This window comes from Aspergillus lucknowensis, assembly GCF_044049455.1.
Source record: "Aspergillus lucknowensis strain CBS 449.75 chromosome Unknown BJX67scaffold_3, whole genome shotgun sequence".
Classification (NCBI taxonomy): Eukaryota; Fungi; Ascomycota; class Eurotiomycetes; order Eurotiales; family Aspergillaceae; genus Aspergillus; species Aspergillus lucknowensis.
The window spans coordinates 195,989-220,383 of record NW_027263547.1 but is presented as its reverse complement, the minus strand read 5'-3'; the positions used below and the strand labels follow the sequence as shown (position 1 = coordinate 220,383).

At 53.3% G+C, this 24,395-nt stretch overlaps 11 protein-coding genes across 11 annotated transcripts; 3 read left to right on the top strand and 8 right to left on the bottom strand.

The window, feature by feature from the left end:
• Positions 1–911: 911 nt before the first annotated feature.
• BJX67DRAFT_377148 (Mpv17/PMP22 family protein) lies at positions 912–1,683 on the bottom strand (the record flags this gene model as incomplete). The annotated part of the gene is made up of 3 exons (XM_071032038.1): positions 912–1,061; positions 1,119–1,406; positions 1,585–1,683. The coding sequence occupies 3 exons, from the start codon at positions 1,681–1,683 to the stop codon at positions 912–914; spliced, it is 537 nt and encodes a 178-aa protein (XP_070890349.1).
• On the bottom strand, positions 1,324–2,558 carry BJX67DRAFT_160045 (uncharacterized protein). Its single transcript, XM_071024932.1, has 2 exons — positions 1,585–2,558; positions 1,324–1,525 (listed from the first exon to the last, which is right to left on the bottom strand). Exon 1 carries the CDS (start codon positions 2,419–2,421, stop codon positions 1,735–1,737), a length of 687 nt encoding a protein of 228 aa, XP_070890348.1. The 5' UTR covers positions 2,422–2,558; the 3' UTR covers positions 1,324–1,525; positions 1,585–1,734.
• Positions 2,559–2,786: 228 nt separating this feature from the next.
• BJX67DRAFT_377147 (putative MBL2-like secreted peptide) lies at positions 2,787–3,291 on the top strand (the record flags this gene model as incomplete). The annotated part of the gene is made up of 3 exons (XM_071032037.1): positions 2,787–3,040; positions 3,097–3,173; positions 3,272–3,291. The coding sequence occupies 3 exons, from the start codon at positions 2,787–2,789 to the stop codon at positions 3,289–3,291; spliced, it is 351 nt and encodes a 116-aa protein (XP_070890347.1).
• A 166-nt stretch (positions 3,292–3,457) lies between these two features.
• BJX67DRAFT_377146 (concanavalin A-like lectin/glucanase domain-containing protein) lies at positions 3,458–4,660 on the bottom strand (the record flags this gene model as incomplete). Its single annotated transcript, XM_071032036.1, has 2 exons — positions 3,458–3,654; positions 3,919–4,660. 2 exons carry the CDS (start codon positions 4,658–4,660, stop codon positions 3,458–3,460), a joined length of 939 nt encoding a protein of 312 aa, XP_070890346.1.
• A 524-nt stretch (positions 4,661–5,184) lies between these two features.
• BJX67DRAFT_342081 (uncharacterized protein) lies at positions 5,185–7,030 on the bottom strand. The gene is made up of 2 exons (XM_071027979.1): positions 5,606–7,030; positions 5,185–5,541 (listed from the first exon to the last, which is right to left on the bottom strand). Exon 1 carries the CDS (start codon positions 6,742–6,744, stop codon positions 5,854–5,856), a length of 891 nt encoding a protein of 296 aa, XP_070890345.1. The 5' UTR covers positions 6,745–7,030; the 3' UTR covers positions 5,185–5,541; positions 5,606–5,853.
• Positions 7,031–7,312: 282 nt separating this feature from the next.
• On the bottom strand, positions 7,313–8,515 carry BJX67DRAFT_377144 (alpha/beta hydrolase; the record flags this gene model as incomplete). Its single annotated transcript, XM_071032035.1, has 3 exons — positions 7,313–7,954; positions 8,001–8,228; positions 8,282–8,515. The coding sequence occupies 3 exons, from the start codon at positions 8,513–8,515 to the stop codon at positions 7,313–7,315; spliced, it is 1,104 nt and encodes a 367-aa protein (XP_070890344.1).
• A 321-nt stretch (positions 8,516–8,836) lies between these two features.
• On the top strand, positions 8,837–10,731 carry BJX67DRAFT_159997 (uncharacterized protein). Its single transcript, XM_071024930.1, has 4 exons — positions 8,837–9,525; positions 9,581–9,765; positions 9,814–9,934; positions 9,986–10,731. The coding sequence occupies exons 1-4, from the start codon at positions 8,954–8,956 to the stop codon at positions 10,386–10,388; spliced, it is 1,281 nt and encodes a 426-aa protein (XP_070890343.1). The 5' UTR covers positions 8,837–8,953; the 3' UTR covers positions 10,389–10,731.
• Positions 10,732–11,284: 553 nt separating this feature from the next.
• BJX67DRAFT_377142 (putative iron-sulfur cluster-binding protein) lies at positions 11,285–13,019 on the bottom strand (the record flags this gene model as incomplete). Its single annotated transcript, XM_071032034.1, has 6 exons — positions 11,285–11,352; positions 11,413–11,538; positions 11,594–11,643; positions 11,708–12,056; positions 12,250–12,694; positions 12,756–13,019. 6 exons carry the CDS (start codon positions 13,017–13,019, stop codon positions 11,285–11,287), a joined length of 1,302 nt encoding a protein of 433 aa, XP_070890342.1.
• A 160-nt stretch (positions 13,020–13,179) lies between these two features.
• BJX67DRAFT_159976 (aromatic ring-hydroxylating oxygenase subunit alpha) lies at positions 13,180–14,742 on the bottom strand. The gene is made up of 5 exons (XM_071024929.1): positions 14,399–14,742; positions 14,199–14,351; positions 13,958–14,139; positions 13,487–13,902; positions 13,180–13,406 (listed from the first exon to the last, which is right to left on the bottom strand). The coding sequence occupies exons 1-5, from the start codon at positions 14,483–14,485 to the stop codon at positions 13,279–13,281; spliced, it is 966 nt and encodes a 321-aa protein (XP_070890341.1). The 5' UTR covers positions 14,486–14,742; the 3' UTR covers positions 13,180–13,278.
• A 525-nt stretch (positions 14,743–15,267) lies between these two features.
• BJX67DRAFT_159963 (GTPase-activating protein GYP7) lies at positions 15,268–18,336 on the top strand. The gene is made up of 5 exons (XM_071024928.1): positions 15,268–15,519; positions 15,577–16,954; positions 17,007–17,269; positions 17,322–17,640; positions 17,736–18,336. The coding sequence occupies exons 1-5, from the start codon at positions 15,361–15,363 to the stop codon at positions 18,125–18,127; spliced, it is 2,511 nt and encodes an 836-aa protein (XP_070890340.1). The 5' UTR covers positions 15,268–15,360; the 3' UTR covers positions 18,128–18,336.
• Positions 18,337–18,922: 586 nt separating this feature from the next.
• On the bottom strand, positions 18,923–23,461 carry BJX67DRAFT_159956 (GAS2 domain protein). The gene has a single exon (XM_071024927.1). It carries the CDS (start codon positions 23,321–23,323, stop codon positions 19,358–19,360), a length of 3,966 nt encoding a protein of 1,321 aa, XP_070890339.1. The 5' UTR covers positions 23,324–23,461; the 3' UTR covers positions 18,923–19,357.
• Positions 23,462–24,395: the final 934 nt, after the last annotated feature.

Sequence of the window (24,395 nt, the reverse complement as noted above, 5' to 3'; positions counted from 1 at the left end):
ATCTGAGAAATGTCTTGGTCCCCATTATGAACGATGACTCTCTCCGAAAAACAAACCTCTGCCGCAGATCGTCGACCAGAACACGATTGTGAAGTGACATTCTTCGAGTCTTTTTTTGGATACGGCCGGAAGCTTCTCCCACGACGAATCCCTCCTATCACGTTGTCTCAACGGCCCCGATCGACACGCTGCTGGGGTCCTCACAGCGTGCCCTCGTATTGGCGGGAGAGAAGAATCCTCCTTTCCCACGAGCAGTTAGGGTGGATGGATAATCTTTGTGGCTTGACGAGACTGCGCCCAAAATAACTGCCTCGGACTGCTGAAGGCTGCTGACAGACAGTGAAGGCTGCGCATGTGTGATTGGGGGCTGTGTCCAAGTAAGCCTTTCGCAGTGTCATAATTGGTCGCGCACAATGCGACCCTTCTTGGGAGGGCCCCGTCCGACGCCTTGTGCTCGGACGATGTTCTTGATGGGGTTTCATTTAATCTCTCCGTCCCTTGGGTTGGAGGGTGAAATCGTCGTGAGGAGTCCTTGGGTCCGCGTCGAATTGGCCAGAGTGGATAGGTTGCTCAAGCATGCTGCGAATGACTCGGATGACGTTTGGCGATTGGCGACCTCGTCGGACCCTTCATCGCTATCAGCTTCATGAATGAGTCTGTGGGGCGATATGGCCCGTTTGAGAGGACGGGATATGCTCGGTTGGTCGCGGTCTGCGTCTCACGGCCATCCTCACACTCACTCCCCCTTGCGGAGAATGAGGAAGGCCGTGTCAAAATTTTCTTGCTTACGAGGACCCCATGATTTCTCTTGGTCTTGGCTCTGCACGCCTGACCGAGAATCCCATTCTCTATGGCTAAGCATAATCGTCTAAATGAAGTATGTACCTGGGTTCGCGAGATCAGGTGCTGGTTCATGCAGCCATCAGGCTGAGATAGATCCCCCAAACAAGACCGAATAGATTCCCAACAAGTAGTCGCTTGTCCGCAGGGACAACAGTAAAGTTCAAGATAGAGACAAGCGGCCACAACTTGAACCCTGCGATCAGAATGGGCCAGAAATCCTGCAGTCAACACAGTCAGCCTTTTCGTCCAACATCAGCCAAGGCGTGAGCACACACATTCTGGATCTGGCCCTTGATGACTTCATAATCCTGCCCACGCAAGAACCCCATTGTCGCGATGAAGGCGACAGTATACCACGCGCCGCCGACGACCTGATCGACGACAATCTTCGCGACTGTATTCTTCACATTGAGCTTCGGCTTCTCGTTCTCCTTTTCGGTCGCGTTGTCGGAGCCCGGGAACGTCGCCTCCAACCCCTCAAGCCAGAGGAACGTTAGGGGTGAAAGAACGAGCGCACTAGTTGTGAACTGAAACAGCGCTTGAGAATCAAGCTCAAACTGTGTCTAAAACAAATGCCGGCGTTGACACATCTTGGAGCGCGCGGTCCGCGTCGTCCTCCACGTGTCAACGAGCCGACGAATGTCAGCCCGCCGTCTCAAGACTGAACGCTATGTGAATTCCGCTTCGGATTGTGCTTGTGAGCAGACAAGCCGATCGGATGAAGGTGGACACCTCACGCACCTCATCTCGATAAGAAGAAATCCCCTGCGCAAGCATGTTGGATCCGGCACTGATCAAGGCGGCCTGCAAAGTGGCCTTCGCGATTGGATGCAGCGCCATGACTGGACCTGAAACGACCAAACCAAGAGGTCCCAGAGGATGGAGGGGTCTTCAGAAATCTGGAGTTGCTTGACGTCGATCCTGATTCCAAATATGGCACACAAGCGGGGAACTGGAGTTCTTGTCAATCGCTTTGTGGCCGCGTCTCAGCTCGTGAGTGGCTCCGCGGCTGGCCGACGTGCCTGGATTCAGAAGCAAAAAGCAAGGCGGAGCCGTGGTACTGACGGCCACGGTGGAGACTGGATGCGAATCCGAGATGAACAGAGATGGAAAGGATGGAGCAGAACTTGACCTGAGTGAGTGCTGCGGGAAATCCGAAGGTGAAGAAGTTCTCCAAGCTGAGTGGGATCCTTGTTGGCAACGGTCTGGTGGGGGTTTTCTTTTCTTTTTCTCCACGATCGCGACCACCCGTGGACAGCACTCCTCATCCACACCAACGGTTTGACTCGAGGCGGATGTCGAAGTGTCCAATGACTCCAGGACAAGATAGGAAGGCCAACACCGAGACGGCGGTTCTGGACCTTGCCGCCTTTGAGTCACCCGTCCCATCCAACCCATGTTCATCTGGCCACATCCGGTCACTTCTCCTTCTCGAGTGTCGTGTTGTCCGAGAAAGCCATCTCTCCATCTTCGTCGTTGAGCTTCCAGACTGCTCAATCCCACCGATCCATAACCCCCGGTAACTTTCGTGGCGTCCCACGATGAAACCGTCTTCGCTGCCATCATGCAGCGACACATCAAAGGATGAACAAACCCTGTGGGTCAGGAATACGAGACCTTCCAACTAAAGCTCGTAAATCTCCACGTTGGGACCTAGCCCGATTTGGGAACTTCGTACACTCGAGCACCTCGCCGACGGCTCGCTCCACTCGCTCTCAGAGACCAAACAAAGTTCTACTGCTGCTAATCTTAGAACATCAGATCTCGAACCTCGGATGTTGATTCTCGATTAACTTTCGACAGAAAAGCACGACAGCAAGATCGGCGGGCGCAGAGTATATAAAAGCACAAGGATGCCATCCCGAGGTCAGATGCATCCCAAAAGCCTCCTTTCATTCTCCACACCTTGCACACCATCAATCTCGCCATCTCTCGCAATCACAATGAAGTTCCTCGCTATCGGACTGGGCCTCCTCGCCCTCACAACGGCCGCCCCCGTTGCCGAGCCCGACGCCGAAAGCAGCAGCGCCCTCGAGAAGCGCAAGTCCGCGCAGTCCTGCGAGATCATCAACGTCGACCACGCCGCTAACTGTCGGTATGGTCCGAGCCTCGATGCCGGCGAGATCTTCGGCTTGACGAAGGGGTCCACATATACCTTTGCTTGCAAGGCGAAGGGGGATTGCTTCAATGGCAACTGGTACCCACAACCCACCTCTTTTACAGACAGGGCTTTCTTTGCTAATGGTGCTGTAGCACATGGGACCAGGTTACCCTGTATGGAACGACGTGCTATGTCAATGGGTACTTCACTGATAGCAATTGCTCGAGCTGTAAGTCCCAGCCCGATCGTGCACCCTGGCCTCGACGAGGAAAATGGCAGGGTGTTGTGTCGCCGATATACTCTGTAGATACTAACCGTGCACATCAGCCAAACTCCCGGCCTGCTAGTGACACAATCCACCCTTTGGGGACTTTCCAAAATCGGACCCTCACTCGGACGGGGACCACTCTGTACATTCGTCCTACACATCACATGTATATAGGCTACTATCAAATCGGATAATGATATTCTCTATGTCCTGCCCTGTCCATCCTCAACTCACCTCCTTCTACACTACGAATTCCAAACCCGCACATAGTCAACCTCCAACCCCACCTCTTCTCCATCAATGGTATTCCCATCCGGATAACCCGGCCAATTCCCTCCAACGGCAACATTAAACAGCAGGAAGTGGCCCTGGTGCGCGACCCTCTCCCAGACGTCGAAGTCACCCACATCAGCCCCAGACACGGTATGCGTCTGCTGCCCATCTATGTACCACGTCAGCGTTTCTCGTTGCCAACCCCATGCTTGTCGTCCTCCTTCACCCTCACCACCACCCCTCGAATCCACATCCACATCCGCACCCGCATTGAAAAAAGAAAAAGACCGATCAACCAAAAAACCCACAACCCTCCACCCACACCCCCAAGGCACCCCCCCATTCCCCAGCCCCGAAAACTCATTACACGGCCCCCCACCGTCGCGATCCTGCTCCCTTCCACAATGCACCGTGTTATAAACGACCGGCTCACCATTAATAACCTCTACGAAATCCCACTCCGACGCCATCGGCCAGTACGTGGGATCCTCGCGGAACGATTGCCCCAGCGCCCAGAACGCAGGCCAGATCCCGCGCTGCTGCGCCGGGGGGGCGCACCCCGTGCGCAGCCGGGATTCGATGTATAGTCGTCCGCCTGGCCTTGCGGCGAAGGTGGTGGATGTTGTTTCGATGCGTGCGGAGGTCCAGTGTCCCTCACCACCGTCTTCGCGGTTGAACCGCGGGGTTATGGAGAGTGTTCCGGACGGGGTGAGGTGGATGTTTTCGGGTGATGTGGTGTAGGATTGGAGTTCGTTGTTGCCCCAGTTTTGGGCGCCGGAAGGGTAGGATGTTCCCGTGTCGAAGAGCCAGTTTGCAGACGAGGGAAGGTGCGAGTTTTCCTCGTTTTGGGATGGAGAGGAGGAGGAGGTGAATTCGTCGTGCCAGGTTAGGGTGTATCCGAGTAATGGTGGGGGGATTGGGATGCCTGTGTCTGCGTCTGAGTCTGCGCCTGGGTCAGGGACTGGAATTTGGGGTGTGGGTGAGTCGGAGTCATCGTCAGGGATAGGACTGGGGTCGAGACCGAGGTCAAGATCAAGGTCGAGGTCTGGGAGGATGGAGTGGATGAGCCCTGGGAGGTTTGGGAGAGTCGGGTCTGGGAGGGACGATGCGTTGATGGGAGCGAGAAGGAGCTGGAGAGCGAGGAGGGTGCAAGTGAGATGGAATGATTGCTTCATCTTGATTGAGATGGACAGGGCAGAGGCTCAGACTCACAAGACAATCCGCATTTCGAGGGCTGGTCGAGTCCTCCGTATTTATGGGCCCCTCAAGGCCACAAGAGCGAGCTAGTGATGTTTGCTTTTGTAGGACACTGTCCCTGCAGTGGTCTGTGTTTTTGACCAGGGGGTCTGGACTCTCTGGAGGAATAAGGCTGGATGGAGCTTGATGTTGATCAGATCTAGACGTGGTGATCATCGACGCGGACTTCGGAGTAACTGTCACAAAAATACAACCTCCAATGCCTCGCAGATCGCCCAGCTCATCATTACGGGGGACACCATCTATGCAATGGAACAAGCATGGCCATGGATGCAAACAACAATGAGACCGGCCCAGGGGGGGATGCTGTCCAGAAGTCGGGTACTGGTACAGTACCTCTTCAATTTGCACACGACGCTTCCCCAACCACGCAGCTAGACTCCTTCCTCACGAAGATCCTCTTGAGTATAGCTGTCACCCTCTTGCCGGACACAAACGATGCGGCAACCTAAGCTTTTCGCTCCCTCAACAGGGCGTTCATCGAGGCATGCCTCCTCCCCAAAGCTAGGGCGCACCGGTCCCCGTTGAAGACTGATGACCCGGTTGTCATGCAATCAAGCCCGCACATCATCTTCGCTGGGAACCAACCACAGTTGGTTAAGGACTCCAGTTGCAGTAATAAAAGACAATTCGCCACTGAGGCTGAACGGGGCCGACACGGAGATGGCAGATGCCAACAGGGACAGCTCTGGGCCTCGTATGTGACTCTTATATATGCCATCCTTCTCGAAAATTGGCAAGCTGGTGCTGGTAGATGCTGGGACCTTGGGGGTAGAAGGGGTCGAATTTGGGACGTTTGCTAGGAAAGAGGCTGATCAGTATTGATGGAGGTTCATATACCGTGTATAGGTCAAGGCACTGACGATCGAGAAAAGTCCGTTTTACGCACGTATGATTACGATACGTACTGGGGATGCGGAGAAATAATGTATAGAGGAAGTGCTGGGAGCAGTAGAAAGACTCGGTTTACTACCTAATAATACAGAAGCTAGGTGTTAATTAGACTTCAAATCCGTAGAAGGAATGTCCACTTCTCGTACGGGGGACCTCATTCGCTCAGGGCCAACAACTCCCAGCCGTCCTCCGAAGACCAGGACATCTACCACAGCCACTAGATCTCCTTCAGAGATCCATCGAGATCAACAAAGCTCTCCAGGATCAGATCTCCCCATATACTTTCGTCGACCGTCTGCCGTTGAGCCTCAAGGACGGACCGCGGAATTGAACGGTACTGGAGTGCGTCGATGCAGCCTTTTTGTCCCAGGATAACACCTGATCGGCCGTTGGGGATAGCTTCTTTGTCCACCACCCATGCAATAAGGTCCATCCAAAACACTGAGTTGGTAAATTCGAGGGCGAATGAGATTTGAACACGAGTGCCGTCCGGGTTCTGGTAGTCTTTGTGGACAGGATCAGATAGGTGCGACTGAAACTGTTCGTCTAAGAGGTCTTTCGTGATGATCGTGGTGGCAGCGCCGGTATCCCAGAGCATTTCGATGTTCCTGACATTGCAATGGGGCATCCCTGGTTCCCAGTCAACCGCAGTGATCTTGGCATTGCCGACAATAGCCGCCAGTGTACGTTCTATGCACAGAGCAGGGGGTATGAGGTGAGGTTCTCTGAAAGGAGGTTCGTTTTCATCAAAGAACTTGTGCTTCAGAAGAGCACGGCGGCTAGAAGGGAGAGGTGGTGGAATATCTTCAGGTTTTAGGTTTCCTGGTGTACGTATTCGCCTGCTTGATGAGAAAGGTTTTGACTCGCTCAATGCATCTTTGTTTTCCAATGCCTGTTGTCTGAGTGCTTGCCGACGGGCTGGGTTGGACGTTGGCAGTAAAATGGGGTCCGCAAGTCCCCCAACACAGTCCAGAGTTGCACTTAGTCCCTCTTTGTAGGTAAAATAGTTGGCGGGGAGGGTGACACAGAGCTCTCTGTGGTGACGGTCGAGGTTCTCAGCAATCTCAGTCAGGACCAAACTTGGTGGGTATTTTTCAGCCATGTTCATGAGAGGCTCTGAATGCTGAAGATGAACGTGGGGCGCAAAAGCAAATCAAGATGCTCCGTTCTCAAGGAGCCAAACCCTTCAGGAATGGTGTTCTCGATGGTGGCGCTGGCGTGGGGAATTCACTGCAAAGGGGGAGAGAGCACCGATCGAGTGCGGAAGGGAAGTGGATTTCGTTATGGGAAAAGAGATGTCTTCATCAGACTCTGTTTTTCGGCTTGTGGGATGGAAAGTGGTGAACAGGAAGGAAAGTGGAAATTGTTGTCTTTCTGAAGACCATATGCTGAGAGGAATCTAAGTCGTTGGTTGTTGGTCTTCTTTTCCAAATCCCAGGTCATCTGAAGCTTTGTTCACATGATTACAAAACAGTCCCCTGGAACGGAAGGACCAATACGGAGCCCTGAACTTCTATACTTGGATGAAAGCAGTCGGTATGACTCGATGTGAGGGATATGGGCCTGGCCCCTATTTACAGCCACAGCGGACTTGAGTCGAGGCAAACAGAGAACGTCTAGTTTACAACTTTATGTTGTCGTATGTACAAAGATGTCTTGCGGAGGAATACATACAGTTAGTTAACGGTCTTGCTGATCCACTCATGGAGCTTCTCTGCGATCTGATCGCTGTTCTTCTCCAGGAACTGCAGATGCGCGTTCCCGTGGATCCCGACCTTCCCCAAGTCCAGATGCTCCGCCGCGACACCGGCCTGCTTGAGGAACTTGATGAAGCAGTAGTCGTACTGCGCGTGGTACGACGCCTCACCGCTGTCGATGAGGATAGGTACCTTGGCGAGATTCGGGAGCTGCCGCGCGGGCTCCTTTTGGATAATGCACTCCAGCAAATCTGGCGAGTCGGCAGGCACGGTCTGCATTTCCAACGGGGCTGTTGTGTTCGTTGGAGCGGGATCATAGGTCAGCGGGATAGCTGTTAAGCCCCAGGGGCGGCTGAAATCGGACGAGAAGATCACCTCGCGGAAGGGCGGGCCCTTGGGCTCAATCTGGATCAGTGCTTTGATGAGCTCAGGTCGGCTGTCAGCGAGCGACCACCCGTAGAGTCCGCCCTGCGAGTGAGTGATGAGCACGGCGGGGCCAATTTTGTCGAGGAGAGCCTCCCCAGCCGCTTTCATCGTGCGCTCCTGCGCGATGCTGTTCGAGATGGACTGGACGTTGCTTGCGTAGTAGGCGTCGAAGATCGGGTCGCCGCGCTCTCCGGTCTAGCGAAGTTAGCCGAGTACAGCGCGGATTGATAAGACCACATACCCCAGGCCATTGGGAGTGGAGCTTGGCTTGCGGCCACAGCGGGTAGTTCTGCACAGCAGTGAATCGCTGCGCGATGAACTCTGCAGAGAAGACAGACTCGGAAAAGCCGTCTTGAGGGATTGTCGGCGAGCGCGCCGTCATGGTTCGGTCGACAACGTAGACCTCATAGCCCTCGTCTAGGAACCAGGATGCCCATCCCCTGCCGCCGTCGGGTTTGTTGAGGAAGTTCTAGAGAGATGAGTACAAGACAGCGGTAATGGGGTCAAATCTGGGGGACACACAGTGCCGGTTTGAGCACCACCATGTAGGAAAACGACCGGGTACGGTTGCGAGCTCCCTTCCGGTGGCGAGAGCTTCTCGACATACATCTGATTATGGAAAAGGTAGCCAGCAGCGGTATTGACGTACTCCCCGCCAACGTAGAAGTACTCGCGACTGTGCAGGCTTTCGGCTCCTGTGGCCACCTGCACGAGGGCCGCAAATAGCGCGCACCCAGCCAACACAAGCTCATGCATGGCGGCTGCGGGTGTTGTTTCGAAGAATCGACAGGGGGAGGAAAAGAACCAAAACCGTTGACAAAAAAAGTGACAGGTCTGAAGTGAGCCGTGATGGGGTGGGTAAATATCCCTGTCTCACACACAAGACAACCACCCAGAAGCCGGCGTTGTCGGGAGAATTCCGACGCTGCGACTCCAAGTGAAAAGTCGAGAAGCGCCATTATCGCCCGCTGTTTGAGAAACGACCTTCTCGACTCCACCGCGAGATTAGTGGCGTCAATCGCTGCCTGTTGAGGGGTGTCTCCAACTTGGAGGCGGAGGCTAACAATGGCATGGCTCGACGCCCAGTCAGTCGCATGGAGTCTCTCATATTAAGGAGGTCCTTTGTGTCGAGTTGATTTGATCGCTGGTTCGCATCGGTCAAACTCAGTGTGAAAGCCATCATGATTATTCAAGATGATGATTGTTGGCCCAGAAAGGCCGGGATGCCGCGCTCTGAAGGAACAGCATCGCGTAAAGTCTCCGCCACCGGAGAAATCATGTCAGGTCAGAGTTCGGCCATCGTCGCTTGGGGTTGTTTTTGTCGCCGATCACGATTTCTCTCCGCATCGGACCGGATATGAAGGCGACGCCCGCCATTGGCTTTTTCCCGTCCAGCGTGAAGTCTCTATCACCTTGGAATGCTTCCTCTCTCCCCCGACGGCCGCTGTGCTACACCTCCCAACCATGGACGATGACCTGGCCACGACGCTCGCCCTTGTGGGCGTGTTCGGTGGGCTTTCTATCCTCCTCATGGCCTTCCGTCTGTTCATGCGCAGGTACCGTAACCAGGACTTCATTCTCAGCGATTATTTGACGATGGTCTGCATTGTGTTTATCCTGGCCCGCTCTGGGATGACCACCGTCGTGCTGCTCTGGGGAAACAACAACATGGAACGTCCTGCGCTGGATCTCTCGGAGTCAGAGATCTACCAACGCACAGTGGGGAGCAAGCTGACTCTTGCCAATCGCGCTGTATACAATACTTAGTATGATCACCACCCCGTAGTCCTCAACCCGCGAAGTGCATGCTAATCGTCGTAGTTTGTGGATTCAAAAAGGCGTCGTCTTGCTCCTCTGCGAGCGCATCCTCTCCGGCCTTCCGCGGCCTGAGATGGTAGTCAAGCTCTACTGGGTTGTCCTTCTCGGGAGTCTGGTCGCAGTCCAAGCGACCACATTTGCCGAATGCCGCCCTGCCAGTCTATACTGGCAGGTCCTCCCAGATCCAGGTGAGTCACCGTAGTCGCAAGACGTCGAGTAGGATTAACACCATTCAGGGGACTGCGTCAAAGCAAACACGCAACTCGTCACGCTCGTCGCCCTCAACATCACCACAGACGCTCTCCTCATCCTCCTCCCCATGCCCTGGCTCCTCCGAGTGCGGAGATCATGGGCCAAGTACGTTCCGCTCCCTTCTGCACTCCCTGTAACACCCACTAACCGTCTTAGACGCCTCCAATATGTCGGCCTCTTCTCCGTCGGCTTTCTCCTCATCGCAATCGCCATCGTCCGCCTCCCATACTACAACGAAAGCACCGCCCAGGTCAACCGCAACACCTGGGGTTCGGTCGAGGAATTCTTCGCCGCCTTCGTCGCCAACGTCCCCACCTTATTCACCCTGCGCAGGGACCCCAACAAGCGAAAGGACTCGCCAAGCCATGTCTCTGGATCAAGCTCCAGGAGGCACAGATTTACCCCAAACCAATTCCAAGATTCGATCCTGGTCACGACGAACGTGCAGTTGGAGACCGTCACTGCGGATGATAAGAGGGGCCGCTCGCGATATGCCTCGAGGTTTGAAAGCGAGGAGGATCTGATTCATGAGGAGGAGGCCGCCCGGGGGAGGAGGTGATTCGCTCCCATGTCTGTTCTGGACGGCATCTCTGCTTCCATGACACAAGACGGGCGACACGACGACAATTCCATTAGAGAGTGAGATCGTCCACGACCAACGATTGACTCGTCATTGCGGTTATCTACGCCACTGGTTTTCAGAGCCACGAGATATGAGAACGTCTCGTCCTAAGGCCACGAAAGGGGACGTATCTTCGAATCGGTTCAGGACCGGTGAAACATGTCTTCCTGCACTTCCGTCGACCTACACGGCGCCAACACAATGACAAGGGTCGTTCCAGCAACTACGTTAGGAATGCGGACGGTGATGACAAGCTCGACCGTTCCTCACATTTTCAGGAACACAAAGTCGTAGTATGCTAAAGCGACTGAACCCCCACAGGGGAGGGTAATTGTCACGGCGAAGGTTCTCCAAGGGAGCGTGAGAGAAGCACAGCCTTGGCTGCGGTAACACGGGGCCTAAAGCTCAGAACCTTTATTTATCTAAGGTCCCGTGGGACGAGAGAAAGGTCGGGCATATAATTTCTCAATTCGCGTCTGAATCACAGCTTTCTCATACGAATGGACCGAAGACGTAAAAACGAGTCCACGCTCGGCATGCCTCATTAATCAAAGTGATGTAAAAGATTTAAATCTTGAAATCCAGGATGCAGTTTCCCACGTAGAGAGAAAGGAGAGCGGGTAATGAATTATGACATTAGTTGTATACTTCCTGTCTTCAGGTTATTCATCCCTTCCATCTCGTTTGAAGCCTCGTGTGGGGCGGTACTCATCGACTCCACGATTCAAAATAGACTACGGCGCCCACTGGTTCCCGTTGGAAATGTCGGGTATCCATGGATCCTCCGTCATCTTTCCAAGATCCCATCCCCACACCCATATCCAAAGATCCACCTACCAATCCAAACTCCCTCGAACAGACCCATCACCACCCCCACCGCCACAGTCAAGTTCCTTGCAGACTGTACAAACGGGTTAACCATAGCCGAAGAAAAGAAAAGGAAGTGATTTCAGTTACTTACGCTGCTCTGCCAGCTCGTACCTAGTATTCATCCGTGGCTCACTTCTTGCCGGGTATATCTCCGCGCTGTGGGATTTCTCGAGCTTCGCGTGTGCTTTTAGGTGGTCGAGGATGCGGGTTTGGATTTCTGGGTGTATCAGATGAGATATTGAAGAGAGATAGATGTACTGGTGCATAGGTACCTGTGGATTCTGGGTTGAGGGTTGAGGATATCGATGTAGACTCCGGCTCACTGCGAATTTGTTTCAGTCTCCATGTTGATGACGATGATGATGATGACCAAAGACTAGGCATACCCTGCGGTAGTGTACGATTCAAATTCCGCTTCCAATTCTGCAACTGTGCCCCTCAGCTTCGTCGTAAGACTCGCTAACAGATCCTGGGTCGCATGGTCTTTCGTCTTCGTAACCCCGTTGCTATAGCTATACAAGTCATATCGAATCGACGTCCTCCCCTCGGAGATAGGAAGAAACCTCAGTGAGAGCCAGCACCGCGAGTTCGGTATCGTGCACAGAAAGGTATTCGGGAAAACGTAGCTGGACGATGATTTCGGTATCCGCTGGAGATAGCTTAGCACGCTCTGGATAGGAGAGTGAGATCGCTGTTGGCCCAGCCTGAGCGAAGACCTGAGACGACGCGGGTTTACTGCGCGGGTAGGTTAGTAGGTATGCCCCGGCACTGCCCTTGACGAGTAAGGAAGTGACTCGGAGGACCGGGGACTCACAACCCATCTTCCAATTGAATTTCCCCTCCAACTTCCCTCCCCCAACCCATCCACACCCAGACCCAATACCTCTCAACAGCCCTAGCGCTAGCCCTACCTCAGGCTCTCCCTCACCATCGAGGTCGCAAGCGACGCCACCCCCGTCCCCATCCCCATGCAAATTCCCAAAAACAACCCCCGAAGGACCATGAACCCAAGTCCGCACCGCGAAAAGCCCATTCTCCCTCTTCTCGAACCCAGGCACACCCTCAAACTGCGGCGCCTTGACCAGCTCCCCGCGCGTGTTGTAGCTCCACCCGTGGTACCGGCAGCCCAGGACGGTCGAGGAACCAAATTCTTTCCGCGCGACGACGGGGTATGCGCGGTGTCGGCAGACGTTGTGGAATGTGTGGATTTTGATTGTACTACTACCCTCTTTCTCTTGGACTTTGTTGCCGGTGCCGTTGGGTATGCGCTTGGGCTTGTCGCGGATCAGGAGGAGGGGGAAGCCGGCTATTGTGAGGGATTGGTAGGAGCCTGGGGCTGGGAAGTGTGTTGTGTGCGATAGGGGGAGCCATGTCTATATATATATATAAGAATTCTGGGGTTATTTTGAGAAGACGAAGGGTTTAGGGACGTACCTTGCTGAAGATTGCGCGTCTTTCGAGGTCGAAGATTGTTTGGCCTGTTAGCCAGTCGGCTGGGAACTCGGATTCTTTGGAGACGGTGCTTGTTTCTTCGTGTGTTCGCAGCGTATCCGCGGATGTATTTGTGTTGGGTGCAGCCTTTGACGGCGGGGATTGTATCAAGTGAGGGGACTGGAGTCGGTATAGGAATGCAAGGCCGGTGAGAAGTGCAACGAAGATTGTGAAAGCGAGGTTGATATTCAGAACCTCCAGCTCCATCTTGAGTTTAGAATTGGGAATTGGGCCGCACGGGCCGGACTTGGTTGGCTCTTAAGTATGACAGCAAAGGATAAAATGTTGGAGGATGGATGCTTTTGCTCCAATGTTCCCCCCACGGCTTGCCAGATTTGGTGCAGTTTTCCAGGATCTACCGGGCTCATTCAAGGAAGACTAGCCGTTCATTCTTAGTTATTACTTCTGTTGGGCACACGCGTTATTGGTTCTATTCTACGTGATTCAACCCCCCGGCGATATGTGGTCATGCGGCTATCTGGACGCTTCCAACCTGTGACCCCTGTAGTTCGGGTTCCGGTATAGTATCCGCTTCCTTCGCTCGTTCTGCTGCATGCTGCTGGCATACAAGCTCGAAAACGCGTTCTTGGTAGACTGGGAAGAATTGTAAGTTATGAACCGTCTGCCGGTCATAAACCACCGGATATAGACTACGGATATAGAGCGACACTCACATGAGACTCCATTCTCCTTTTCCGGGTTCAAAATTCCCTCCCGATATACGCCCCTGGTGAGGTTATCCTGCGCCTTCTCGCAGAGCTCATAGTCTTCCATGGCGACTTGGCGGACGAAACGGAAGTATTCTTCGAATTTCTCGCCGCTTTCTTTGTGGTAGTAGTCGAACTCCATCCTGGTGACGTTTGGGTCTTCGGTTGGGCAGACGCGGAAGGAGGACATGCCGCCGCCGTACACGTTCAGCGTGCAGATCGGGAAGAAGTAGAGGAAGAGTCCGTCATCGGGTTTCTGGGGATCGGCTATGTGCTGTGAGAAATTCTGGTGGTTGTGGACTTCGTAGAAGGTGGGTGGGTAGTAGACTGAGAATGAGGGGTGGGTGTACTGGCAGTGTAGGCACTCTTGATAGCCGTCGACCCTGTCTTTCTTTAGGCTCGAGCTTGATGTTGCTCGAGTTGCGGGCGTAGACGTACATTGTCTTCCAGTTGAATCGTCCTTCGTACTTGATGCTCCGTTTGTACGGAAGTTTGGTAAAGTCCACCCTCTGGAGCAGTGGCTCGAGCTCTGGGAAATACTCATGGAAACTCGGGGCGTCTTCAGACAAAGTTGTGAAGACAAGCCCGGTGGGCGTGACATGATGGCGTAGAGGTATTTCCTGGAACCCGTTAGGGCTCAACAGGCCACAACAGAGGATCATCGACAGAGTCAACTTGCAGTATCCGCGCAAACGACCTTGATCTCTTCCGCGACAGGTAAATCCGCCTCACCACAACTGCGAACTGCCGAGACCGGCTGCTGGCCCACCTCATAGCTAACGGTCTCGCCGACATTCTTGAATCGTGTCAAAGGACCGAGAAGATACCATGACTAGAGCGCATTAGCGAAGAGCTCGCTTGCCGAGGAACCTCGATAACCTTCAAAAAGACAGCCCGCCTTTCGAGCTGGTAGAGCGGCGGGCTGCAGTACCAGGAAGCTGGCAGCGTGCGGGCAAGCTCAACCATGGTGCATTCTCTATGCTGTTTGCTTCGGCAGCGGTCTTTGGCTGCGATTCGAGATGATGTCTGACCGTATATTTATAGTCTCGTTACTGGACTGCATCATGTCGATCTGACCGGAGCATCTGCAGGATGGCCTGTGAGTACAGTCTCATTGGCCAGGCGTAGCGTTTCCTGAAGAGGTTATGGGATCCCGAGTGATACTACTCATCACACCCAAAGTACTGAAGCGAATCCCCAACGATTGATATTTCTCTGGAGGAACAGATGCGTTCGACTCCTTTGCAAGGTGATGGAAGCGGTTACCCGGATATAATCAATCCTCTCCCTTATATCTCATCTGTTGACATGAGGAGCTGATCTGACCAAACCTGATCAGCAGCAGAGTGCGGAGTGACTGGTCCATAGCAAGCTCGCGGGGGAGCTAACCTGAGATGATGAGCTAAACAGATCGCAGATGAACAACTATCTTATCTCATCGTGAAGATGGATGGTATTAATGCCTGCGCATTATATTCCTTCATTCACATTGAGACGGTTTCGCTGCTGCCTGGATCCAAATGCCCTGGCTGGGGCGATGCTGCCGTCTGCAAAAGCCCATCACGCTCCTTTTCCTTGTTTCGCCCTCTCTCTTGAACATTCTTCCATCGCGATAAATCTGCTCCTGCGAAGTTATCGCGACTCTGGTCGTTGAGAAAGCAAGGCGGAGATCACATGGTTGGACCCGGCGACTGATTACGTCGTGACGTGACTCTCCAGTTTCGCTTCTCCATCTCCTGCCAGCGAACAGGCAGAAATCGAGACAAAGGGTTGATTTTCCGAGGGTATGAGAGACACATTCTGAGATTCGCTCTTTATTGTATCTTCGGAGCCCTGCAGACATGGCAGGCTCCAGCAACGTTCAGTTCACCCCTCCTCCATCTCCGCCTTCGCCGACAGCTTCGTTCTTCGACGTCAGCGACGAGGAGGAGGATGAGTACAATACGATCGCCCATGCTGCTGCGAAGAGAGGCGTGAGGCTTCTTTTCTCCAAAAGCAAGGTATGCTTGTTTTAACGCTTCAGTCGGTAACTTCCCTGATGAAGTGCGGTCTCGCAGGTGTATGTCCACCCCACCCCTTCGGCGAAAGACAACATCCCGGGCTTCATTGCCCTCGTTCAGCAAAAGCCATTACCATCCTCTCGAAATAATACTCCTTCTATCTCGCCCAAAAACGCCGACCTCTCCTCCTACCTCCTTGCTTGGGTTCCCGAATCCGCGCTTGGCGATGCCTACAGCACCTATGTCAAGGTCGACCTTGCGGACGACGATTCCCCGCCGCGTCAGAAATACTTGGTGCCTCCTCTTCCGGAAACGACGACGTACAGAGATCCGATAGGGCTCTACGCATTTGCTGTCCCTCTGTCTCAGATTTATTCTCTGCTCGTACGACCTCCGAGCTTGGGTTGGTGGTTCGGAAGTCTTGTGATCAATACCCGGGCAGGTGACAGCTTTCCCGCGCTCTTCTTTCATGACAGCGAATGCGAGTCTACCATACTACAGAAGAAAAAGCGGGCGAGGGAGACGTTCGATCCTTTTGGTGAGGATGGAAACGTCTTCTGGGGCGGGGACGAGGTTCTCCGGTGGCTGAGGCGATATGCCGAGGTGCAGCGTTCAAATGTCGATAGCACCGTCTATCTGATAAACCCATCCGAAGAAGATCAATTATCTTTTGGGAAGGCACATATTACCGATACCTCCGCCGCGAAGTCTAAGGAACCATCGGGCCCTTCAGCTCAAAAAAGCGGACCTGCGCCTCACGACGCCGGGATGGATCCGTTCATGAAGGCGATCAAGGAGACGAGATGGAAGGTGCTTGAACAGCTGAGCAAGATCACAACGTTCACAAGGCGTACAGCGAACGAAATAGCCGACAACCCTCGCGTCCCTCCCCAAGTCCGCCGTCTGCTTAAGACACCAGAAATTCAAACACTCCAAGAGGAGTTTGACAGTGCCAGAATCTACCTCGCCCGGTGGGCGATGAGTATCTCAGAGCAGAGCGAGCGGGAGCGGAATCAGCGAATATGGACTGCCAAGGACGTCCTCGAAATGGAGAACAGCTCCGTGGGAGACTTCGAGATCCTAGACCTTGAAACAGGGAAAATTTCAATCCACGAACGCCGAAAACCCGTCACAAGGAAAGAGTGGGAAGGCTTCTTTGATCCACATACTGGGCGGCTGCAGGTCACTGTGGAAGAGGTCAAAGAGAGGATCTTCCACGGAGGCTTAGATCCGAATGATGGAGTCCGAAAGGAAGCGTGGCTTTACCTTCTTGAGGTTTACCCCTGGGATAGTAATCAAGACGAACGCCAGGCCTTAATGAACTCGAGGCGAGATGAGTATATTCGCTTGAAGGGAGCTTGGTGGGAAAGGATGGTCGAAGGGGACTCCACCGCCGAGCAGCAGGAGTGGTGGAAAGAGCAGAGGAATAGAATAGGTTAGCTAAACCCTTCCCATGGTCAAAGCCTTTTTACTAACTATCGCTGCAGAGAAGGATGTCCATCGAACGGATCGGATGATCCCGCTATTTGCTGGAGAGGATATCCCTCATCCAGACCCAGATTCGCCATTCGCAGATACAGGGACAAATGTGCATTTGGAACAAATGAAAGACATGCTACTCACCTATAATGAGTACAACCCTGACTTAGGCTACGTCCAAGGCATGAGCGACTTGCTTGCGCCAACCTACGCAGTTATGCAGGATGATGCCGTCGCATTCTGGGCTTTTGTCGGTTTCATGAAGAGAATGGTATGACGAGAAAGCCACCTAGTTCGAGTTCAAATTGGCTAATATATCGTAGGAACGAAACTTCCTCCGAGATCAATCCGGAATGCGACAACAGCTCCTCACTCTAGACCACCTCGTTCAGCTCATGGACCCCAAGCTCTATCTCCACCTGCAATCCGCCGACAGCACAAACTTCTTCTTTTTCTTCCGAATGCTTCTCGTCTGGTATAAGCGAGAATTTGAATGGGTCGATGTCCTCCGCCTCTGGGAGGCACTTTGGTCAGACTACTTAACCAGCAACTTCCACCTCTTCATTGCCCTCGCAATTCTCGAGAAGCACCGAGACGTCATAATGGACCATCTTAAGCAATTCGATGAAGTGCTGAAATATAGTATGTATCTCCTGCCTCCTTTCCTCCGACTCCCCTTCAATCCATTACCCTCCGTCATGAAATCAAAGTCTGAACTAATCTGTAAAATGAAACAGTCAACGAACTCTCCAACACAATGGACCTAATCCCCATCCTCGCCCGCGCAGAATCCCTCTTCCACCGCTTCGAGCGCTCCGTCCAAGCCATCGATAAGAAAAACAACTTCCCCGCGCCGCCCCTCTCCGCCCAACAACGCAAACCCACCACCCGGTCTCAAACTCAACCCTCTTCGTCACATCCAAACTCAACATCAAACATCAGTACTAACAGCAACGCTAAATCTCCCGACCGATCATCAGGTCCCAGCCCTAGCCGGGGCATCAGTACAGCCCTGCCATCCACCCCAGGGGATAACCAACCGGACCCGAAAGTCATCTCCCCGGAGTTAAGGGCCCTTTTGAGGAAAGACGACTTCTGGAATCAGAACTCTGACGGGCCATCAACGTAGCCTAGGCTTGCCTGACCTTACCTTACCCTACTTTCCATGGTTTATCTATCTAGTCTACTTGGTCTCCCTAGCCTAGTTTGGTCTCGCCTTGGTCCTCTTTCCTGGGAATTCGAACCTGGTCGGTCACTTAGAGCTAGAACTAATAGTTATTTAAGAGGCTGCGTGCAGGACGGGAGAGGTTCTTATGCTGCTATGATGTGTGACGATTTTCTCTGCCCCCTCTCTACTTTGTTTTATCTATTTGTATTCTCCATTTATCTGGGTTATTGGGTAGGGGTGGGTTGGATTGGCATGATTAATATACCTTCTTCAATCTTCACACGGACCTTCATATCAACATCGCTCAGCGTTTTGGTATGAGCACTCAATAGGTGTGTGTCTGCAGCGGCCCCCTTTTGAAATCGGAAAGCTATCCTGAATGACATGGGCTGTTCTTGCTAAATGCAACAGCTTCAGCCGGAAAGGAAGCGCTTTGGCTCATTTATAGGCTGCAATCGATGGGATTCGGGGGTGTATGTCCCATGCAGCTGTATACCGACAACAAAGCAGCACTCAAGCTCAGTCAGAATACCCAATTCCATCAGAGAACGAAGCATATCGATATTGCCTTCTATGTCCTCCTACTATCTCGAACTCAGACCTACCTACAAAATCGGACAAAGCCTACGCGAGAGAGGACCGCAAGTAATGTGAAATGATACAGGAGGAAGATACTCATACCGTCTTGCTCTGATCCTGGACGCAAACAATGTACTCTACTGTACTGTACGAAACCAAGCACGAGGACAGCCCCTCCCAACCCCAAAATAAATCAGAACCAAGAAAGGATTCTGGAAAACACAGTGCGTATCCAAACCAAACCTTTATGAGAGGGTATCTTTCTGCAAAAAGGGACTAAAAAAAATACAACCGAACAACCGAACAAGCTGCAAAGTCCCGGAAGGGGCAATGATAACAATATCAAATAACAATAACAATGACCATGCCTGATGATGCAACCCGCTAAGTAGCAATACGAATGAATATGGATGATAAAAACGCTCAAGCGATGCAAATGCAAATATGGTAGTAGTGGGAAAGGGGGTGAAGCGGGAGATAGTGATTTCCCATGATAGGATTAAGGAACCATGCGAAACAAGGACATCATTTCCAGATCGCCGGCGAGGAGCCGAATCGGAGGTCGGGTTATTGAACAGTAGGGACGCGGGTTAAGAGGAGGATGTTCCACGATTATCGGAGGCCACGCAGCACCACGCGCTTGCTGGACCCAGCCTTCCCGATATCACTGATACTCCGCGACTTCGGTAGCTTTGGCGTGTTTGCCTCGGGTTCGTTGTCCGGAATCAGTGGGCCAAACTTGAACGGCCGAAGAGAAGAGCTCCGGCGAGCTTGGCCGAGGACGTCCTCAACCCAGGCCTCACTCTCAGGACTGATTGTGGCGTGCTTGGCCCGGGGTTTGGGGCCGGCGAGCCCAAGGGGCATAGCAGGGGAAGCAGCGCCAGTGGACGGGGATCCGTGACGGAACTCGCTGACGGACGATATGGCGCCCGCGGATACGTTAGAGGAAACGGACAGGCGTCTACTAGGGAGCACGGAAGACATGGGAGAGAAGGAGACGTTGAGGGCCTCGCCGGCGCTGACTGTTCGGAAGTCTGCCATGTCGGAGACGTTGGAGGAGCGCCTGGTTTTACGGACTGCTAGTGAAGACGCCGGTCGGTTGCTGAGGACGGAACGGGGCCGAGCAGGAACAGGACGACCGCTACCGGAAGGTACTCGGCTACCGGGCGGTGAATATGACGGGGATTCACGAGATGAGATACCTTCAACTTCAACGCGGGGTGTCTCGGACACATGTCGGCGTCCGTGGTGGATAGCGTATTCGCGTAGGTATTCAGCCAAGTCAGCCCATCCACCGCCGACTCTCACCATTACACGTTCGCCGTTTTCCCCAACCGTCCGGACGAAGAGCTTTGTTGGGGCAGACTTTCCACCGCGGTGCAGATGATAAAGCTTCACCGAGCTTTCCTCCGGCGCATGGGAGTGCCTTCTGCGACTCACCGCAGGCCGTAGGATAAGCGAGGGAGTAGGAGTGATGCTCCGTGTTGGGGTGCCCTGGGGTGAATGTGACCGGATCCTTTCCCTTCTCAAGGGGAGCGAGGATGCCACGGACATTGCGTCGTCATCTTGATCAGCCGGAACCAAATGGATGTGTCCTGGCAAGGACGTCAAAATTGAGTTGATCTTTTCATCCATCTGGTCCTGGGGTCGAATCAGCTGTTTGGTTGGGGATGACGATCGAACCTTGGTACTATCAAGAGATGCACCCGCCGAAGGCTCGTCCGCAGGTCCGGAGTTTGTCTTGTAAGGGCCAATACTCTCAAGGCTAGGGTGAGCAGTCAGACGTTTCCTTAAGCGTGCAGTGGTCATGCTGTTGAGCGGTTCAGCTTGCCGCAAATCATGGGCTGTATTTCCGTTAACCACCCTCTGCGGCCCACTAGAAGTATCAGAATCAGGCCCAGAGCTCTCTTCACGGGTAGACGCAAGTTTTTGACGATCAACGCGCCGAGTATCGGCTGGTGACGTTGTAGATTTGGACTTCGGGCGCCGTGTGATCGGTTCTTTCTTTCCGTAGTCCGAGGACTCAGCAGAGGTAACCTCGGGACTAGACCCGGAGTCGTAGTTCATTTCAAGCCTTTCATTTATAAAACGCTGCAACGGCAAGCTCAGGGCTCGGTTATGCGCGAAAGCTTCCCGCGGAGAGGGCTTCTGGGCTTCCAAGTGAAGCAGGCGATCTTCACGCAATGTATGATCGTTGTTCCGCTGTACAAGGCCGGCCGGCCGATAGTCAGTCGGGAAATTTGGCGGTGTCTCAAGAAGGAGCGGGGTCCCATTCGTCGAGGAAGTTCGAGGCTCTGGAATCTCAGGGCTTGACACAAGAGATGGGTAATCAGAGAGAGAGCCATCCGATCCGTGAGACGCCCGGTGGGCACGGGGCTTCGAGTTTGGTTTATCGAGGTCCAAACGCCCAGGGCGGTTCTTGGATAGTTTAATTGGGCTATCCAATGGCTTCTTGGGTGTGATTTTCTCTTCGTTCTCGGGCTCTTCAGACTGACGCTGTTCGGTATACGCTTTACCATTATCGAGGGGTATAAATAGATTTGGAAGAGCCGCCACAGCGGTGTTGAGAGACGTTCCACAACGCTCTGAGGATGTTGGAGTTCTTGCCTCTTGAGGCACACTTCCAACCGCAGCACCATTCGTGGTGCTATGTTGGTAGTCATCCATCAGGACAGGTTGAGGGCTTTTAACAAACTTTGCAAGGGATTCAAGATCAGCACTAGATTCTGACGGCTGAGTGTCCGCTGGTGGTGGACAATTATTTTGAAGAGGCAAAGCTGACTTGGGAGGATCTTCGGGCGACGGCGGAATTCGAGTTCCTGCTTGCTCAGGGAGAGAAGCCTGAATCTGTATGGGTGGTTCTTCAGGTGTTTCACTTGAGGCCTCAAAGTCTGGTTTTACGGGCTCGAGGCGCGCTGGTTCAACATCTGGTAGACTTGTGGATTGATCAGGCTCCTCCGAAGGCTCCGTGTCTTTCGACACATTTTCCTCCGGTTGGATAGGCTTTGACGATTGAAGCTCTTCATGCGAGAAGTTAAGAGCACGAATCGTGCCTTCGGGTGTTTGAGGAGGGTGCGTTGGCTCGTCTACAAGAAAATCAACAGGGGATTGTGGGAGGGTGATATGATCATCTTGAGGCACAGCCCGCGTTCCATCCACCGAGGCGTCAAAGTCACAATCCACGTCAAGTTGCGTAGCCGGTATTCGGCCTAGAGGCTCCTGCATGTTGACTGCGTCGGAAGGTAACGGTGACGGAGATTCGGGAAGTGTAATTTGAGTGGCTACTGCACAGAAATCGTCGATTTCACTGACATTTGGTTGAGTGGAAGGTTCAAGAGGACTGCCAATTTCTTCGACGATGGTTTCCATTGGGTGAGTGCGCCCAAGTTGTACCGGGGCAAGTCTAGTTTGTGATGCTGGTTCATGTGTTGTGTCTGCTGTATCTGGAGAATTTGTGATCGAGGCTTCGGCTGACGGGGTATCGGCGAGGATCTCTTTGGCTTCTTCAGTGTTTTGCAAGTGCGGCTCAACAATCTTTGTTTCGTGCTTGTCGTTCTCACGAGGACGGGGTGATAGCCGACGCCATTCATTCTCCACGGTACGCCTCTCAGCTTGCATAACCCAGGACGCAAAATCCGCTTCGATAGCTTCCAGGTCATCAATCCACCGCTCGGGAAGAGAATCCTCGCGTCCGTCGAGCGAGTCGAGGATACGATCCATCCTCCGGCCAGTTGATACCACCGTCGACTCCAAAACGAGCCGTTTGGCATGGTAATTAGCAATAGAGTAGAGGACATCGTTCTCGGTCGGAGGTTCTGAGGACTCTAGCAAGGCCATGGCAGAATTTAGTTCTGATCTAGCGAACTGTAGGCTTTGTAATAGTCCCGGTATCTGCCTGAGAACCAGCAGTCGTACACTCCAGGTGGAGAGCAGGCTGTTTAGCCGAGACAGAAGGGGCAGAGCTCGGAGGATAGTGGCTGTTATAACAGCAGTGAAGTCGCTGAGCTGAACATAACTGAGTGGGGGAGGAAGGGAAATGGTGCTGTGAGCTGACGACGGCCGAGACCTTCCCGGAATGTGGGCATTGAGGACGTGCTCCTTCAACTCTTCCACGTCCAAGCTATCCATTCCATCTCGGATCTCTTCAACGCGTTTCTCACGCTCGCTCACAACAGATGCGGGGAGACTTCCACAGTACGCAGGCTCCGCGTCGGAGGGGGGAATGAACCCCTTTCCCAAGTGAGCATCGGTTCGTTTGGGCCATTCCCACTTCTGTACCTCTCTATACCACTGACCAAGCTTCTGAGCAGCTACTGCGGCGCGTATCCCAAGAGCTCGTTCCGTGGGAGAGGCCTGAGAGATGCTCCTAGAGAGGATATCATGGGCGACCTTTTCGTTCTTCGGCACCGCATCTGTTGACGAAAGGGCTTCGAGTGTGGATTCTGGCGATAATTTTCCGAGAAGAGGATCTGAAACATGATAATGTGGGACGGCCAGGCGATCTGATACTTTTGGAAGTAACGTCGGAGGGTGCAGCTGAAACGGCCGACGAGGGGGGCTGAGGCGGCTGCTGGCCATGGCGGAGCTCAGCCTTTTCGCGCAGGATGGAGGGTTCGATGGAGAATCAGAGTTTAATACTGAGGACTAATCGACGGAGGTCGCGTCGCGGAATCGAAAAACGGAGGAACGAAGCGTGGATGAAGAACAAGCATGCTGAGACGCGATCTCACCGAAAGTCCGTGCAGCTGAGGGGAGAAGCTGCAGAAGGCTATGATTGAAGAGGAGAGAGATGGGGTAGAACGAAGATGAGAGAAATTGAGGTCCAAGAGATGGATGGAGGATGTTGTCTGACTGTCAGAAGCTGGTGGTTGTGATGGTGATGTGTGTGTGATAGATCCAGCCGGAGAGACGCTGGACGGAGGATTGGGCCCAAGGGGAGGAACGAGCGTCAGCAATGATGAGTGGCCAAGAGAAAGTCCAGCTCTGTTGTGCTTGACAGCAAGCGGGATCCCCAAGACTAATAATAAGCAGCCAATGACCAGCTGAAAGTGAAGCTGGATGGTTCTTTTCGCGATCCTCTCGTTTTTTGCACAACGCGTCGAGTGGAGACGGCGCCAAAAGGGGTCGGCAAAAACAACGCTATTTACAATAATGATATCAGACTAACTGCCCTCTGATCCCGGTTCATCTCAGGAGAATGAGGCCCACCGGCAATCGGAAAATTGATTTCTTCAAGAAAGACACCTGCGACTTGCTGCGCTGTCAGCCAAATTGGGTCTCTTACACAAGACATGAAGACATCCCACGGCGCGCTCTCACGAACACCTTCAAGCTGCCCAATGTCTTTCGCGCCGAAGCATCGTATCGAGCGTATAATTCCGCTGCCCTCGCGTTTCCCGAAATCTCCTGAAACGAAGCCTGACCGATCGGCCTCCTTGCATGCAACCCAACGCTGTGACTGAGGCAAGGTACACTCTGGTCTGAGACTCTGAAGTGTACTGTTTGGGCTACCTCCCATTATCCCCGTCTGAAGCTTACAGTGGTGGCCGCCCGCCCCGGACGCGTCCATCGTGTCTTAGCACCTGGTCTCAGGAGCAGCCGATTCGCCCTGGAAGAGTGGTTTGAACGAGAAGAAGAGCCTGAATCGCGA